The following is an 18,634-nucleotide window of genomic DNA, read 5'->3' as shown; positions in this document are numbered from 1 at the left end:
AAGTGAATTCCTTACCGATATGTACTGAGCACTAATAGGGGCCTTCTCTACGAATAATCCATCTGGTTGCTGTGTATTCAGAATGAGCCACTTGATGGAACCACATAGAATATCACGATCAACTACACCTGTCAAGGCGTTGGCCGAAGCAAACACTTTAGCAATGTAAGCCGTGAGCCTGAAGGGCAAGAGAAGAAAACAGTGAAAGCCGTTAGGTAGGCAACATCCATTGAGTTTAGGGTTTGTTTTAAATAGACCCCAAACATGGCATCCATAGACTAATATGCTGGGCTGTAGCCAGGATTTCTATTAATTGGGGGAAAAATTCATTTTTCTGCTTGATATGTTGGCCAAGACAAAGTGTCTTGTTGGCTTCCCCTTCCCCAGATGTTTGGCACCATGGTCACTTTGCTCTTCAAGCTACGCAACTACTTTTATGAACCCATACATAGACGCCATCAGAATCTCATGCTTTTAAAAAAGCAACATATGGTGGCACACAAAGTGTCCAGAACTGTAGGGATTACACGCGTCACCACACCCCGTACGTTCATGTGCCATTACCAGGTGCTTAAGGCATGTTGATAAGAGAGGTTGTAATTACCAGGTGCTGGGGACAGAATTTCTGAAAGCTCCGTAGGAACCATCTGGTCTATGATATTTAAGTTGGTTTGTGTAACCTACGATAAAAGAGCAAAACAAACATCTTACTTCTCACATTGTTGACCTCAACTAATATTATTATTATTATATTATGACCTGCAATAACTGATTAAAAAATTTGCATACAGTGCTGCCAAGCCTTCTTACTCAAATGTCAGTGGTTATTTGTCCTCGATATGAAGACCTTAGTCATGAAAGATAGACTGGTGGCCAAGTGCTCACTCATGGACAACATGAGTTGGTACGTAGTCTATCTGCAGTAACATGTCTCTTTCACATTGCTCATCTTTTCAGTTTGTGAACAGATTGACACCATTGTGACAAAGGGGAAGGGGTTAAGGAGCGGCCATGTCACCCTCATTCCATTTTTCATTTTCAGTTAATTATTTTCAGAGATACTGACTTACCGGCTCTGATACTCTTGAGAGCCGTCTCCCTACGATGCAGTCCTACCGTGTCCCACTGGTTAGTTTTGTCTAGATAATGAGTTGCGATGACAACTGGAGTCATCCTCTGCATGTTTTGTTCAGCACAACCATCGGGCATCATAATCATCAAGTGATCTAGTTTAGACCCATTGATGGCACTTTGAACCAGCTGAGAGATTGGAGATCCTGAAAAAAGATGAAACATTCATCAGTAAAGATGTGCAAATCGATTTGATGCCAATTGAATTCATTTAGGATTTTCAGCAATTTGCTGAACTCAGTGAATTTAAACAATATGTGAATTGCGCCTCCATTTTGCTCATTGCAGTATATTGCATCAACCAGACAAGGCTCACATGACCTCAGACTTTCTCATAACAGCTTATAGCTTTTATTTCAATCAGGAGGGACTATTATAGCCTATATAAAACAAGAGGCAGAGAATGCAGCAGCCATTTTGGGTTGAGTCTGGATAGTGAAAGGACATGACAGCTCAGAGCTTAGCCATAGACATAGGAAGAAACTGTACAGTGTATAGCATTTATTAAATAGGAAGGGATTGGATACAGTTCTAGGAGGCCTCAGAGTGTCATAATAGTCTTTTCAAGGCAGTTGGAGGATTTGATGTATTTACCGGTTGTGAAGAATTTTATTTAATCTGATTTCAATTTCCTGGAAAAGTTCTGTGCCTCGGCCAAATTTGAATTACAAAAGATTCACTCATCACTAGTCATCATTATTGATTTCTCTATCTTTCAGGATTCCACCAGTGTGGTAGGTGAACCTCACTCCAACCTTTGAAAAAGGAGGTGGCCCCAATGACAAACTCCAAATATGATCCATTTTCTCCCTCCTGTGAGAGCTTTTTATAATACCTATTCCGATGATGGAAAATTAGAGACGACTTCCATTCTGTTTGGTGGTGCCCCACTCGTTTACATCTTTACCACCTTTGCAGTGAAGAAGGTCACTATGGTGGTCACCAGAAGGACATGGAGATCTATTGTGGTCAGATCAGGGGTAGTAATGTGGAATTCTGACTATTAACTAGAACTTGGAAAAGTAGTAAAATATAGGACATCGAAGAGCTCGTGGGACTGAACATAGTAACATAGTTATTAAGGTTGAAGAAAGACTATAAGTCCATCTAGTTCAACCCATAGCCTAACCTAACATGTCAGTGGCGTATCCAGGGGGGGGCAGCCGGGGCATGTGCCCCGGGCGCAGCCGACAGGGGGGCGCCAGCGGGCCGCCTGATGATGTGGCGGTCCAAGGAGGCTCCCCGTCGGCGGCATTCTGCTGCCCCCACAGTCTGAGATAATCCCGTTCTCTGAGCCGGCTGTCAAATTGACAGCCGGCTCAGAGAAAGTGCTGGGCGCCGTAGTCAAATCCCAAGGTGTACAGCGACGCCGCGGCTGTGCCGCCGCTGTCGCTAGTACCCTTGGCTTGCCTGGCTGTTGTGAACTGTGATCCCTTCTGACGACCGCTGAGGTGCCGCTGACCGCTGCTGGCACTTCCGCATCAGTGAAGCGCCAGCAGCGGTGACGTCACTCTCTCTTCACACAGACACAGCAGGGCAGGCGAAGCACAGGCTGCTGCTTTGCGGTGTTGGACGGTGGTAAGTGTGCTCCAGCTCCAGACCGCGGGGACCGGCTGGGTAATGGAGCTGAAGACACCTACCGTCCGAACCTAGATTAGAATCTGATAACATTTGATATTTAAGGGGGCTGGTTGGGTTGGGGGGTTGGTCGGCTATATGGAGCCTGCAGCCAGGATAGGGAGGGAGCAGGGGCAATGGTCGGTAGTAAATTGTGTGTGTGTATATAGAGGTGAGAGGTGCTGTGTGTGTGTTGTGCGTGTGTGTGTTGTGCGTGTGTGTGTTGTGCGTGTGTGTATATAAGTGAGAGGTGCTGTGTGTGTGTTGTGCGTGTGTGTATATAGAGGTGAGAGGTGCTGTGTGTGTGTTGTGCGTGTGTGTGTTGTGCGTGTGTGTATATAAGTGAGAGGTGCTGTGTGTGTGTTGTGCGTGTGTGTATATAAGTGAGAGGTGCTGTGTGTGTGTTGTGCGTGTGTGTATATAAGTGAGAGGTGCTGTGTGTGTGTTGTGTGTGTGTGTATATAGGTGAGAGGTGCTCTGTGAGTTTTGTGTGTGCGTGCATGCGTAGCAGAGATGTAAATGGTTTTGTGTGTGCGTATGGGGAGGAGAGGTGATGGTAATGATGGGGAGAGGGCAATAATTGGGATGGAGGGGGAGGAGGAGATGATGGATGTGGTGGAATCGGCAATGATGGAGGTGGAATGGGCAATGATGGGGTTAGGGGGAGGAAATGATGGAGGTGGTGGAATGGGCAATGATGGGGAGAGGCAATGATGGAGGGGGAAATTGGAATGGGCAAAGATGGTGGTGGGGGAGAAGGAAATCATGGAGGTGGTGGAAAGGGCAATAATGAGGGGGGGAAGAAATGATGGAGGTGGTAGAATGGACAAGGATGGTGGTGGTGGAAAGCACACTGATGATATTGGAGGGGGGGGAAATGATGGAGGTGGTCGAATGGGCAAGTATGGTGATGTGGTGATGGCGGCGGAAAGGACAATGATGATGGTGGTGGAAAGGGCCAAGATGGGGATGGTGGGGGAAGAGAAAATGATGGGGATGGTGGGGGAAGAGAAAATGATGGGTATGGTGGAATAGGCAAAGGAGGAAATGATGGGGGTGGTGGAATGAGAAGGGAAGGAATGGGAGGTTGTGGAATGAGGAGGGAGGGGAATAGTGTGATGAGATAGTATGGGGGGAGAAAAATGAGTGGGCACAGAATAGAAACTGAGCAGTGGGCGCATAGCATGGGGGGACAGTGTAAGGGCACAGCCAGGAGGGGACAGTATACCAAGGAGGGGGAGTGTGATGAGAGAGTACAGTATAAATACTGGGCCCTATAGGGGGACACAGTATGAGAGGACAGTGTGAAGAGGGCCGGTATGGAAAGGAGAGGTCAGTGTGAAGAGGGGGCCGGTATGGAAAGGAGAGGTCAGTGTGAAGAGCATGTACCATAAGAGGGACAGTGTGGGGGTCATATTTTGTGCAGACAATATAGTGAGGGGCAATGTTTTATACAGGAGCATTATAATGACACTTGTATCTTTAAGGGCGTCTTGTGGAGACTTTCTGCAAAAGAGCGGAGAAGATGGAAGTCTGCAGAGACGGCTGTGGATGAGAAAACTCATCATGGGGTCTGGACAAGATGAAGAAAGGAAGGAGAACGGCTCCAGAGGCGACGTCATCTATAAGGTTCCTGGATGTAAATGTTATTTGTGATACTAATTCTCATGTTTTTATTTATGTTAGGAGCATTAAAGGGAATGTCCAGGTTTGTGATGAGTCTGCAGTCATTCTTTGTGACTACAGACTTCTGACTTCTCACAGTGCGCACTGCACGCTGTCAGGATTCTCTCATGTTGGGGATTTACATACATGCGGTCACATGCTGACTAGACATGTGTGGCCCCACTCTATGAAAATGAACTGAGCGAGGCTGGGCACATCTAGTTGGAATGTGATCAGAAGTATACAAATCACATACTTGTGCTGACATGACTGTCCACCGGCAAGGGAGAATCCTAAAAGTGTGCAGTGCATTAGTTGTGAGAATTCAGTAGCTGCGATGTCAGGATTCAGCTCTGCAGGTTCCAGTATTCGTCAGATGGACACTTCACTCACATGCGACTTTCACACTTATGGTCTGGTGACATCGAGCTCCTCTTCCTGCTTCTGTTTTTCACTGAACATTGGGAGCATTAGGGAGAGGAGCTCGTCGGTACATGACTGAGTGTGCAAATCGCATATGTCCTGGGGGTGGGGGTGGGGGGCGCCAAAATGAATTCTTGCCCCGGGTGCCAGAAAACCTAGATATGCCTCTGTAACATGCCCTAACATGTTGATCCAGAGGAAGGCAAAAAAAAAACCCATGTGGCAAATAGTAAGCTCCACTTTGGGGAAAAAAATTCCTTCCCGACTCCACATACAGCAATCAGACTAGTTCCCTGGATTAACGCCCTATCAAGGAATCTAGTGTATATATGAAGCTGAGATGATTACATTGATGGTCTTCACACGACCATAGAGAGGCAGTATGGTCGTTACTCGAGTTTTTCCAAGCATGCTCTGGTGGTCTTCGAGTATTTCGGCGTGCTCCGAGATTTAGTTTATGTCGACGCAGCAGCATGATTTGCGGCTGCTAGACAGCTTGAATACATGTGGGGGTTGCCTGTTTGTTAGGGAATCCCCACATGTATTCAAGCTGTCTAGCAGATGCAAATCATGCAGCTGCATTGAGATAAACTAAATCTCCGAGTATGCCGAAATACTCGGAGACCACCCGAGCATGCTCGGGAAATCTCGAGTAATGAGTTTACTCGCTCATCACTAAACATAGCACATCCTAATTTTGTACATGTTACTAAGCATAGTCTGCCCGTCGAAGTATCGAAAGACTAAGCATAATCAGTAATATCTAACCTTGCACCATGATCTTGATTGAAATCTGTGACTGCGGAACATTATTCTTTATTATGAGGGATGTGATGTTCACTATGTGCTCGCCACCTATGGGGTAAAAAGTGAGAAAATTAGTGAACTTTTACAGTGGACGTAATAGCTTATCTGTGACATGACAGTCTATATAAAGTGCAAGTCCCAAACTGGGCTTATTTATTTTGGTTAGATGAAACTCCCGTTTAACCAATTCTGGAAACGGCCTAGTTTGTGCCTTTGAAGTTTTGAGATTATTTTAGCTTTTTTTCCATCCATGAATTCATCATTGAAGTGTCATTTTATATTCCAGGGCAATATTCCATGGCCTCCTAGATGGGAGAATTCTCTCCTTCTTCCCGACATCCAACTCTTTTGATTAGCCGATCTGGTATGACATCACCAGTGCATCCCATTGTAACAATGATGTCACGCCAATGGGACTAATCAAAAGACGAACTGTGGAGGCCGAGAGGTAGTTTGAGGTTTTTGTCCCTCCCATGCTGTGGCCATTGGTGACTGATGTTGCTGGACCAGGGTCCTGGGAATTGATTAACTAAAACTTTAGTGGCCATCTATCCGTAATATAAAAAAATGTAATAAAATAACTAGAAACAACATGAGATTTATGTAGAAAGCTCGGAACATTTTACATGGCCAATTGTAAGGAGCACTCTACACTTACTTTTCCCTTTTGCTTCTGGATCCAGTATGACTGATTGTATAGTTTCAATCTTGCGAATTCCTTCTGGCTGAAATAGAAATAAAAATAAGATACACATGTAATTATGAAGAATATTATAAAAATAATAATTAAAGGGAAATTAGAGATGGATAAGAGACAGCTATCAGATGGATCAACAAAGTTGTAATTTCCTTCTCACCACAACTTTCAGCAACTTCCGCACAGCATCTCCAGCAAGTTCTCCATAGATTGAGGCTGCGACTTCTACATCATGCTTTCCTACAGCGAGTGGCACAATGATGAAGGGAACGGCGAAGGAGGAGTGCTGCTTGACTGTCACCACCTTGGTGTACTTCCTACGGGAGGTGGAAAGACTGCAGATCTGAGGATTGTGTGAGAGGGAAATCCGGACCTGCAACGCAAAATAATAAACCAATGTATGAAGTATCAGCTCAGTGCTTATAGCAGGGAGCTATGACCACCTGACATATCTACATATATCAGGCTAAGTTCACACAAGCATATGATAAAAAAAAATCAGATGTTCATCAACAACAAATGGACAAATAATAACATCTGTTGCATACCGGCCCTCGGCCTGGTCTCCGGCGTCCTTCTTGCTCTTGAGGGCATATTGCTAAATGCCCTCAGCCTGTAGCTGAGAGGGGTTTAGCATAATTAGAACACCTGCAAGGTGGTGGATCACAGCCAATAGCTGGGAGGAATCTTGTATCAAAGATTCCTTTCCCCTTAGAAGGGCACCAAAGAACGTGTTTAGTCATTAGATAGTGTGGTGTTCTACCAGGGCAGTTGTGAGGTCCCCTGGTCCCAATGCGACCAGTATACTGAATCCAAATTCCTGGTCCTGGTGCCGCCAGTGTCCTGAATCCAAATCCCTAATCCCAATGCACCAGCATCCTGAACGTTGTCCCCTGGTCCTGGTGCGACCAGTCCTGTACCTGAAGTCCCTTGGTTCCGCTGCGGCCAACATCTAAACATTGTCTCCTGGTCCAATTTTTTCACATACCCATTGTTAGGTGGCGGGATTCTCCCACTGCATGGGGTAGATCCCAAGCCTTGTCTGCCTCGGCAGTCCCTAATTCGGGCTCGGCAGCGGCAGGTGCTGCTCAGCATAGTCGGTCCCAGGGTCTTGCTCAGGCTCATGGTATATGGTTAGTTACTGCAGGCTCTCCAGCCAAGGCCTTTGTAACCAGTGTTATACAGGAGCAGCCTGCCACTCTGGAGCCTAAGTCCAGAGTTTTCTGTACTGAGCATGTCCGTGATGTGGCAGCTCTGGAGTGGCCTGCAGGTGATGTCTTGCATGACTGGGCATAAGTGTTTGGGGCGGAGCCTTATGTATAAAAAGCTCCCGGCAGTACATGCACGCTAGTATAATTTATGTGTGGCTATGTGAGTGGAGTCTCTACCTTCAAGTGTTGTATGCCTGTCTTGCTTTGGGACTGTACACTTAGGCAGGCATCTAGCGTCAGTGGGGGCAATTAACCTCTTGGCTTAGCATCTGTTACCTACATGTGTGTAGTTAGCACAGTAGAGTTCCACAGCGAGCTCAACCCTAGTCAGGGTATTAAGCTCAGAGCATCTGCTTTGTTTCTGTGTGCAAGTGACTCTCCTCAGTTGCAGAGCATCTCTTTTGTTTCTGTGTGAGAGTGACTCTGCTCAGTTGCAGAGCATCTCTTTTGCTTTTGTGTGCGAGTGACACAGCTCAGTTGCAGAGCATCTCTTTAATTTCTGTGCGAGTTTTACAGCTCAGTTGCAGAGCATCTCTTTCATTTCTGTGCGAGTGATACAGCTCAGTTGCAGAGCATCTTTCGTTTCTGTATGCAAGCGACAAAGCTCAGTTGCAGAGCATCTCTTTCATTTCTGTGTGTGAGGTCAGTTCACATGCTCGCTCTGTGCCATTTAACAGTACTAAGCACTTAGTACTCATTTGTACTGTTCCTTTCTGTGGAGTAACAGAGTTTGGAACTCAGCGTCCTGTTCACACTCAGTGGCGTTTACCCAGTGTGTATGGGTAATCGCTCACCCTGTGTTCCTTCATTATTCACTAGCAGCAGTTTTCCATCTCTGCACTGCTCTGCGATCACGCTTTATTATTTATCTTATTTATTGCAATCCGCCAACCCTAACACCCATAGACTTGAATTTTTTCCACATAATTGAATAATTGGATAACATTGATCAGAGTGCTGTCTGTGTAATGTCACTTTGTTCCACTATACCAAAAATTCGTGTGTGAATGTAGCCTAAGAAAAATGAAATAAATCACCTGCTCGCATAATGTGAAAACACATGTCAAGATTTCTTACTACAAGAGAAAACACTGGGTAAAACTGACATAGAGGAACCATTCAACATTTTTAGCATGTTAAACTGACCACATGATGGAATAGTGGCTGCAGAGCTGAATAAAATTTATTTTTACATTTTTAATTTATGGGGAGTGTACTTTTTACCCTGCATGACATCTCCTGCTTATGACTGGTTAATTTTATGCAGGAGAAAAATTAAATGCCTCAGTGATGAATCTCCGGTAACAATCTGATGGGCTTATCACAAATTATAACCTATATTATTCAAGAAAACCACCACCATGGAAGGTCAGAAGAGCATGCTTTCTCCTGTGAGGCATGTATTTACAGAGAGACCAGTTCTTAGCACATACTGTGTAAAATACAGGAGAGCTAAGTGTCATTACAAACACTTTTAGATTTCTTCTCATGGCAGTCAATGTGGGGGAGTGAATACAGCAAAGCTGAGTGTCATTTCAAACAAATCTGCAGTTTCAGCTGTAGCACTGTTGGCTTCCCTGTATGCTCCTACCTCAACAATGACTGCCATAAGATGAAAGCTGGAGGTGTTTGTAATCACACTCAGCATTGCTGTTTCCCCTACTTCACACTGACTGCAGTGAGATGAAAGCTGGAAGTGTTTATAATCACACTTAGCGCTCCTCTATACTACACAGTAGCTGCAGTGATCAGGGCTGAGAGAAGGGCCGTCTATCAATACATGTCTCACAGGAGAAGACATGTTCTTCTGACCTTCTTGAGGAGTGTTCTTTTTTTCCTGCAGGGGAAACAGTAAACACCCCGGAGAAGAATATCTTATAACACCCAAGTGGGCTTATCGTAAATTAAAGCCGAAACTTTACAACCTCATATCTCCACAATAGAGATGATATATTAAAAAATAAAAAAGTATTTTTATTCAGCTCTGCAGCCACTATTCTAAGATATGGCCCATTTATCATGCTAAATCTAAGGAAAGGTCCTCTTTAAAAGGTAGTTTCCCCCCAAAAAAAGTAATCTTCTATCCATGGAGTTAGAGATACTGTAATTTTCTGATCATTGGGGGACTGACTGTTGGAAACCCAGGGAACATTAAAATCGAAGCCTTTGAAATCGAGAACGGGGCTACACTTCATTTAATGTCTGTGAAAGTGGCAAGTGCAGCACTCGGCAAGTCCTGTAGACAATGAATGAAGCTGAGTCTGGGATTCCATTCAGGATGAGAAGGCATGGTTCTAAAACTTTGATCTCGCAATTGCTGTGGATCACAGTAGTCAGACCTCCAGCAATCAGCAAGTTATTCCCTATATATAGAGAATAACTTATTTTTTGGGACATAAATCTTTACGAACATTAGCCAATAGTAACCATGACTATAGCAATCAATGTCAGGCAGCTGCAACCAAGCCAAGTAAAATAATGGGAACATCAAAAAAGGCAGATGTGCACATTATGAGCACATAGTTCCACCACTTTACAATTTTCTTGTCAGGCTGCACATGGAAAATTGTGTGCAGATCTGGTCATTAGAGAAAAGAGTCGAACTGTCTTGATCCAGCATCCAAATCTGTCTCCCATGACAGCCACATCACTTCTATGCTGGCAATTTTTCTTCCTGGTATCCTGGGCAACTCTACCACTACATCCTGCAACATCATGAATCGTGTCAAGCCATTACATTGCCAGCGCAAAAGTGAACTCTGTACTGGTCCAGCTGCCATGGGTTCAAGACTGATCTAGGAACCAGACAAAGGTGAGAAAAGTCTTTTGGCTCATCTCTATGGGTCACCAGTTCCTACAATTATTAAGTGTTGTCATGAACCTTGTCTATTAATGCTGCGTGCTACATCACTACCAGACCAAGAGAACTTACAATTCATACCTTTAAGTCTTTGCCCTCATAGTTGTATATGATAGCTCGAATTTCAACCTGTTCATTCCTTGCCACTGAATAAGGCAATTTCAAGTCTATGAAGAAATTCTTGACTGCTTGGATCTCATAAGGCTGTGCCACACAGATACCTGTACAATAAAGATTGAGAAGCTAGGACACGTGGAACGCATTCTGGAGTCAAGAGAAAAAGTAGATCAAATAATGTTCTACAGACAGGAGTGCTCTCTGAGTGCACTTAGCAGAACTATGCAATGTCTTTCCTCCCCATCTTTGGACCCTGAGGTAGTTGTTTGGAGAACTGCAATTATATAAGCTTAATTAGCTCGGCTAGCCATGTACGTTATATGTGTGCATCATCCATGCGTATACAGTTGTGCTCAAAAGTTTACATACCCCGGCAGAATTTTTGCTTTCTTGGCCTTTTTTCAGTGAATATCAATGATAACACCAAAACTTTTTCTCCACTCATGGTTAGTGGTTGGGTGCAGCCATTTATGTCAAACTTCTGTGTTTTCTCTTTTTTTAAATCTTAATGACAACCCAAAACATCCAAATGACCCTGATCAAGAGTTCACATACCCCATTTCTTAATACCGTGTATTGTCACCTCTAAAATCAATGACAGCTTCAAGTCTTTTGTGGTAGTTGTGGATGAGGTTCTTTATTTTCTCAGATGGTAAAGCTGCCCACTCTTAATGGCAAAAAGCCTCCAGTTCCTGTAAATTCCTGGGCTGTCTAGCATGAACTGCGCTCTTGTGATCTCCGCAGAGTGGCTCAATGATATTGAGGTCAGGAGACTGAGATGGTCACTCCAGAACCTTCAATTTGTTCTGCTGTAGCCAATGACAGGTCGACTTGGCCTTGTGTTTTGGATCGTTGTCATGTTGGAATGTCCAAGTATGTCCCATGCGCAGCTTCCAGGCTGATGAGTGCAAATTTGCCTCTGGTATTTGCTGATAACGTGCTGCATTCATCTTTTTTTCAACATTGACCAAGTTTCATGTGCCTTTGTAGCTCACACAGCCCCAAAACATCAGCGATCCACCTCCATGCTTTACAGTAGGAATGGTGTTCCTTTCATCATAGGGCTTGTTGACCTCTCTCCAATTGTAACATTTATGGTTGTTTCCAAAATGTTAAATTTTGGTCTCATCACTCCAAATTACCTTGTTCCAGACATTTTGAGGCTTGTCTCTGTGCTGTTTTTAGTAATTTGTCGATGAGATACTTTGTGGCATTTGCTCAGTGATGGCTTTCTACTGGCGACTCGACCATGCAGACCATTTTTCTTCAAGGGAGGGCCTCCTTATTGTGCATCTTGAAACAGCCACACTGCTTGTTTTCAGAAAGCCCTATATTTCAGCTGATGTTATTTGTGGGTTTTCCTTTGCATCCCGAACAATTTTCTTGGCAGTTGTGGGAAAAATCTTTGTTGGTCTACCTGAACATAGTTTTGTTTTAACAGAGTCCCCCTGATTTTCCATTTGTTAATCACAGTTTGAACGCTGCTGACTGGCATTATCAATTCCTTGGATATCTTTTTGTATTCCTTTCCGGTTTTATTCAGTTCGACTACCTTTTCCCGTAGATCCATTGACAATTCTTTTGCTTTCCCCATGACTCACAATCCAGAAACATCAGTGGCTGGATGAAAGATGCAAGAATCTGTCTGGATCCCAGAAACTCACTCAACTTTTATGCACACCACACTGATTACAAGCAAACAGGTCACAGGTGAGGATGTTACCTTTAGAAGCCATTCAAATTTATTTCTATCAACTTCTGTGCATGTTATCAGCCCAAAATCACCAGGGTCATTTGGATGTTTTGGGTTGTCATTATAATTTAAAAATAGAAAACACAGTAGTTTGACAATAAATGGCTTTACCCAACCACTAACCATGAGTGGAGAAAAGGGTTTGGTGTTATCATTAATATTCTCTGAAAAAAAGCCAAGAAAGCAAAAATTCTGCCGGGGTATGTAAACTTTTGAGCACAACTGTATGTTCAGCCCATTCAATTCCAAATATGGTTGAACCAAAATGAGCAAAACAGCTGTAAAATGGTAGAAACCATTCATCTTTGAATAAGACATCAGCAAAGACCATATATCGTGACTAAAGAACAGTATTCTCTTTACATGATTGGAAATCAACAAGGTGAAGAGGAAAACCATCAACCTGATAGCTTAATCCTATAATGATAATGGCAAAGAAGACTTGGTGGACCTATCTAAGCTGGCACAAGATCAATTTTTCTACAGATTGTTTGTCCATGAAGTCACCAATGCACAAGATCGAGCTGAAGGTTGTTAAAAAAAATGTTCCTTCACGCTTTCCCTGCTGAGGTTCATGAATGAGACGGTTGGGTCAATCCTCAAAATAATGTTATGTCCCATTATCATGAATATTATGGTATATTGTCGTATTGTTTTCGATCATATGAGCCTATACTGTGCATAGATGCCAGAGGTGGGACATGGGATAAGGAAAGTAGACAGCCATCAAGGGCATCAACTTGTGGATTTTAAAAATTCACCTAAGAATGGAGCCAGATGAGGAATGGGAGTTGATCCTACAACAAATTTGTGGTGGGATAGCCAACTGGCCCTGCTTAACATTGTGCATAGGAGTTAAAAAAAATGCGGAGTATGTATCCTAAATAAAATGGGTTCTAAATCTTTTTTTTTCTTTTTGTACATTGCCCTTTCAAGTTGTAACTGAGGGAGAAGCAATGGTGGGGTTGAGGATGATCATGCACTAGGTACTAGAGAGGTGCAAAGAAACCACGCTACCATGACCAGAGTTGTCAGATAGGACAGCAGAGTGAATTGCTTGTTTATTTTAATTTCTTTCTAGATAACTTTTTGAAAAATAATCTAAATGTATATGAAAAAAACAAAATCTATTTGGGGCAGATGAATCAAATTTCTTATACCAGTCTTGGAGTAAAGCTAGCTGATGAGGTGAGTTATATGCATTAGGAGGAACACATTTCTTAATAAGTTTGATGCATCTTTCGGGCAGTCAGAATCCAAATACGACATCAGCTATGGGCTGGAGCAAATTTATACCAAATGTAGTCCATTTTCCAGCATTAATTGTAGTGAGGCTGAGGTGGAAACCATGCCTCTCCAGCCAAGCTCCTTAAGCCAAAATCCACAACACATTTGTACTGTACTTTGATAACTTCCCTCAGTACTTCTTCCATTATTGGCCAATTAAAACTGTGTGTTCAATGGTAAAACTATACTACATAAATGAAAAACAATGGCATAAGATATTTTCTTCCTAGGTACAAGAATAGTCATTGCCAAATGAGTCTAAAACTTTAGCCGAACTTCAGATCTTCGCGTTTTTACCTTTAGTTTCAGACAGGCTGATGGCCAACACTTCCCAAGTTGTAATTGAATCTTTCAAATATCTATTCAAGACCTCTGTAGAAACACTGAAAAAGAGAGGCATGGTCCAAGTTCACTATTACATTACATCGCTAGTTTAGACATTATTCTTATTGGAGTTTACGTCTCAAATCTAAAGTACATGGTACATTCTGCCTAAAAATTAGACAGACCAGAGAGCGGTACTCACCCATTAGAATCGGGAACCCCCTTCATTTTGACTACATTCCATAGCCAACTCTCCGGAAAATAACTCCTGACATTAATTTCTGAATCCGGTAAGTAATCATCATCATTTTGGCCTGTCAAAAAGAAATTTATAAAATTGTATAACATCCTTACAAAATATATGAAGTACTAAAGGATGGTGACATTTTGGATTTTCAGCATTCATTCTGTGCCGGTGAAAACCGTCTTTCATCCATGTTGTACATTCTAGTATTTCCTCTTTTTTTTCATTTAAGGTATACATAGATGTTTTGCTTGACTTTACATTTCTGTGGTGGGTGGGACGATGTACGGTATTATCATGACCAATAATACTCAGGAAAACGATGCAAGAGGTTGAAGGAAACCCAATGAATCGAGTCTTGAAACCATGTTATGAATAGTATCTAAAGAGTAAGTGGCTGCTTGGTTTTTTGGAGTCCCAGAATCAGAGTTTCCAACAGGATCCTGAGCCCTTGGACACTGTTCGACCGCATGATTACAAGCCGGCAGACTATCGGCTACCAGTGATTTCATGTTTTCTATGTCAGTAGGTTTCTATTTCCGATTTATGTCCTCACTTTTGTCCAAGCTGTAAACTTGCATCTCCTTATCAATCTTCCGCTTCAGCTGGATGGACCTGCAGCAGTCCACGAAAGCTTTCACACACTTGTCTCCTTCTTGAATTAGGCGAGAACGCCGCTCACAGCTTTGACCCATTGGGTTGTCAACCATGCCATCATTGCAACATTGCTTCTCCAGATCTGTGTAGTTGGAGGCTGGGAGGAAATAAGAAAACATTTGAGATTCCTAAAATAAAAATTTATCAACTGATCACTAGGTTCTAAATAAGCTTTCTATTTTGGTGGTAGGTTTTTTCCACTCAGAACAAAAGGATGAAGCATTTAATTTCCTAACTTGAACTTCTTTTTCCATTTCCTTTGGGTACAACTCCCCACTTTCCAGACCACTGAGTATTACTCAGATTCTAACTACCAAATAGAAAATGGGATAAAACCAATGAGAGTTGGGAGTAACCATTGTTCCACAGATGACCGATTGCTTGGGGCATACCTTTCATAGTCATAAATTCTTTCAGTTCTGCAGTTGATCTCCGTCTTCGTTTTTTACCATCTTCACAGGATAGATCTAAGGGTAAAAACACATTTTTATATATATATTTCATGATGTCTATCAAGTATTAAAGACTTTATTACAGAATTGATGGGATCATCATCATTTTGAAGGAACTAAGGTTTCTCAGGCTACGTCACCTCAAACTTTGACGATTCAGTGTTTGTATGAAGTATTGCTCTAGTGCACTGAGATCCAGGTGGTTAGTATATTGTTGAGTAAAAGTTCTAAAGAAAATGGTGCAGATCCATACCTAATCCTGGAATAATAGGATGCATGATCCTGTTATTAAACCATGGCCATATGAGGGGGCACCGCAGTCCCATATCAGAGGACACCATTAGTCGCCTCTGTATCATGCTTTTTTTTATCAGGGAATAATTTTATCTTATAAAATCATAATCAGTGTTATGTTTTGAGCAAATCACCTTTTTTTTAAAAAAATAGGTAACATACACGATACTTAATTACCGCCACTGTAATATTGCATAATGTTATTAAATCCATGTAGTGGACCTAAGTAGGTGACTGTGGATGCATAGATGAGATGTGTGGTAGTCATCGTCAAAACCACTTTCAGGAGCTCTTTACAGATTTCGAAGCCTAAATGTTTGTTAATATATCACCTCTCTAAGGGCTCATTCATACGTCATTCATGCATCAGTTTTTCACGTGCAACTTCCATATCTGCATTTTTCACAGATAGAACTCGTTTCTTCGATAGTCTGTGGAGGAAAGACCGAGTCCATCTCACTCACCCATCCACAGGAAAATGGATCCAATATGCAAGGAGATAATCCACCACCATTTGTCATAAAATCGGGATGGACTTTTTATTGTTATGACTAAGAATAATTTCCGAGCGTTAATATGTCAGGTGATGTACCTTTTGTCTCTGTTCTAAGTAAGTTTTTAGATATTCATAAAAGCCTTACAAGATTTTATGACCACCGGTGCTGGATTTTCTCTTGGCATTAATGATAGTCTATGGCAGTGTTTCCCAACTCTGGTCCTCAAGAGCCACCAACAGGTCATGTTTTCAAGATTTCCTTAGTATTGCCCAGGTGATAATTGCATCACCTTCACAGGCAATAATTCCATCACCTGTGAAACACTAAGGAAATCCTGAAAACACGACCTGTTGGTGGCTCTTGAGGACCGGACTTGGGGAACACTGGTCTATGGGGTCATCCAATTTTTCCTCGAACCAAGTCATAAGCACAAAAGCACAGAGATAATTCCCACATTGATCTGAGTGTCAGGTCAAACTAACCAATGCAAATCTATGGATCCATGAAGAAATTAGGTGGCACTCCAATGCTGTTTTTCATTGACTATTTGATACGGGAGCTGGAGAAACTTTTTTTTTCACATCCGAAAAAAAACAAAAAATGGATGAAACTCAAACTAAACTCGTAATTCTGATCATAAACACTGATGAAACTCATAAGAGAAAACAACAGATATGAATAAACCCTTAGGTAATCCCTTACCTCTTCTCTGCTCAGTGCTCAGTCTGAAATTAGTCTGTACGGCGAGCCCAGCATCATAGAAGACCTTCATATTGTTAGCACCACCTCCCGGAGAGCAGCCGATGTCAGACTTCTCAACAGTGTTCCAGACCTGAAAGACAAATAAGAGTTATTTGCAACTTAGAAAATCTCTCTGGTAGTTGAGAATGGAGGGCTTCATAAAAAGTTGTCTATGTCACCAACTACTATCCTGCCGTTTACAGGAGATTCTGGAGGACTTGGCATTTTATTGCAATTCGTGGGCAGACCACTGCTTTGACGAGACACCACGTGATACTTCATTTCACCTGTGGAGGCACTGCATGGAAACTGAGCACTTGCAGCTAGTCCTCTCCCCAGATTAAGACTGAATGTTGAGAAAGCCAACTCCAGGTCTTCATGTGATCAAGAAACCAAAAAGATTGTCCAAATCAACCTGTTACAGACTTTTATATTGGAGTTCACAAAACTTCACGTTTTAGCTCCATGTACCATGCATAAAGGAAGAGTTTTGGAATTAAATCCAAGATTGATGGAGAAGTTCAATCCAAAGAAATTGGTACAGAAGTAAACAGAGCCAAATAATAGATGCAAAGTATTTTTTTTAGGCGCCATTGCTGGATATAATCCCTTTATTGCCTCATTATACCGACTGGTGTTGAAAAGGGGTAATATATATTTTACAGAACATGTTTTATTTGCATTATCCCTACATGTGACAATCACAAGACATCCTTAAAGATTACGTGACATTTATTTTACTACCTCTTGCCTCCAAACTCGTTTTTATTTTGCCATGTTTTTTACCTCGAGTTAACAAAAAATACAATGTCTTCATCATACAGAACTTTTCCTACAGAGTACAAGAAGAAACGGGGATCAAAATTCTAAAAATGTGTTAAAGTTTATTAATACGTCAATACAACATACCTTGTTAAACCTATATAGGTCACCACAAATATTAGGAAAAAGATAAAATGAACATTAAACAGAAGCAAGAAACTTGTCTCCCAAAATACATGTTCAAAGTTCACTAAACACATTGCTGGTCATTAGTGTTGAGCGATACCGTCCGATACTTGAAAGTATCGGTATCGGATAGTATCGGCCGATACCCGAAAAATATCGGATATCGCCGATACCGATATCCGATACCAATACAAGTCAATGGGACATCAAGTATCGGAAGGTATTCTCATGGTTCCCAGGGTCTGAAGGAGAGGAAACTCTCCTTCAGACCCTGGGAACCATAGGGATGTGTAAAATAAAGAATTAAAATAAAAAATATTGATATGCTCACCTCTCCGGCGGCCCCTGGACTTCACGCTGCTAACCGGGAGGCTTCTTTGTTTAAAAAGCGCGCCTTTCGGACCTGTGAATGATGTCCCGGCTTCTGATTGGTCGCGTGCCGCCCATGTGACCGGCACGTGACCAATCAGAGGCCGCGACGTCATTCACAGGTCCTCAATTCCTAGCATTAGCAGTTTTGTGAATGAGAATGACGTCGCGGCTTCTGATTGGCCAACTTTTGAAAATGAACGATCCGTTTCGCTCAACCCTACTCAACACTACTGGTCATGTATCATACAAATGATGGGCTCATACAGGAATATTAAAGATTGACGGGTCATGTGCTAACCTGACAATGGCACTGAGCACCAGTCCCTCGATGAACATGTATTTTGGGACATAAGTTTCTTGTTTCTGTTTTCTGTTCATTTTATGTTTTTGATAATATTTCTGGTGACCTGTTTAGGTTTACCGTCGTGTGTTGTATTGACGTATTTGTCTGTAATAAACTTTAATCCACTTTTAGAATTTGGATCCCCCTGCTTCTTCTTGAACTCTTTTAATTCTATACGTTGTTTTGAATGAAGG

General features: G+C 42.4%; 1 protein-coding gene across 1 annotated transcript in view; it reads right to left on the bottom strand.

Annotated features, from left to right (window-relative positions):
• Positions 1-18,634, bottom strand: part of LOC138677284 (complement C3-like) — a 103,005-nt gene that overhangs the window by 32,462 nt on the left and 51,909 nt on the right. The window contains exons 15-26 of the mRNA XM_069767315.1: positions 16,739-16,868; positions 15,186-15,260; positions 14,693-14,890; positions 14,095-14,206; positions 13,866-13,951; positions 10,493-10,632; positions 6,501-6,713; positions 6,302-6,368; positions 5,605-5,691; positions 1,071-1,277; positions 605-680; positions 16-178 (exon numbers count right to left, since the gene is read on the bottom strand). Coding sequence (XP_069623416.1) covers positions 16-178; positions 605-680; positions 1,071-1,277; positions 5,605-5,691; positions 6,302-6,368; positions 6,501-6,713; positions 10,493-10,632; positions 13,866-13,951; positions 14,095-14,206; positions 14,693-14,890; positions 15,186-15,260; positions 16,739-16,868 — 1,554 coding nt within the window. The remainder of the gene's footprint in view (positions 1-15; positions 179-604; positions 681-1,070; positions 1,278-5,604; positions 5,692-6,301; positions 6,369-6,500; positions 6,714-10,492; positions 10,633-13,865; positions 13,952-14,094; positions 14,207-14,692; positions 14,891-15,185; positions 15,261-16,738; positions 16,869-18,634) is intronic.

This window comes from Ranitomeya imitator, chromosome 4 (genome assembly GCF_032444005.1).
Source record: "Ranitomeya imitator isolate aRanImi1 chromosome 4, aRanImi1.pri, whole genome shotgun sequence".
In the NCBI taxonomy this organism is placed as follows: Eukaryota; Metazoa; Chordata; class Amphibia; order Anura; family Dendrobatidae; genus Ranitomeya; species Ranitomeya imitator.
This window is presented reverse-complemented; position numbering and strand designations above follow the sequence as displayed.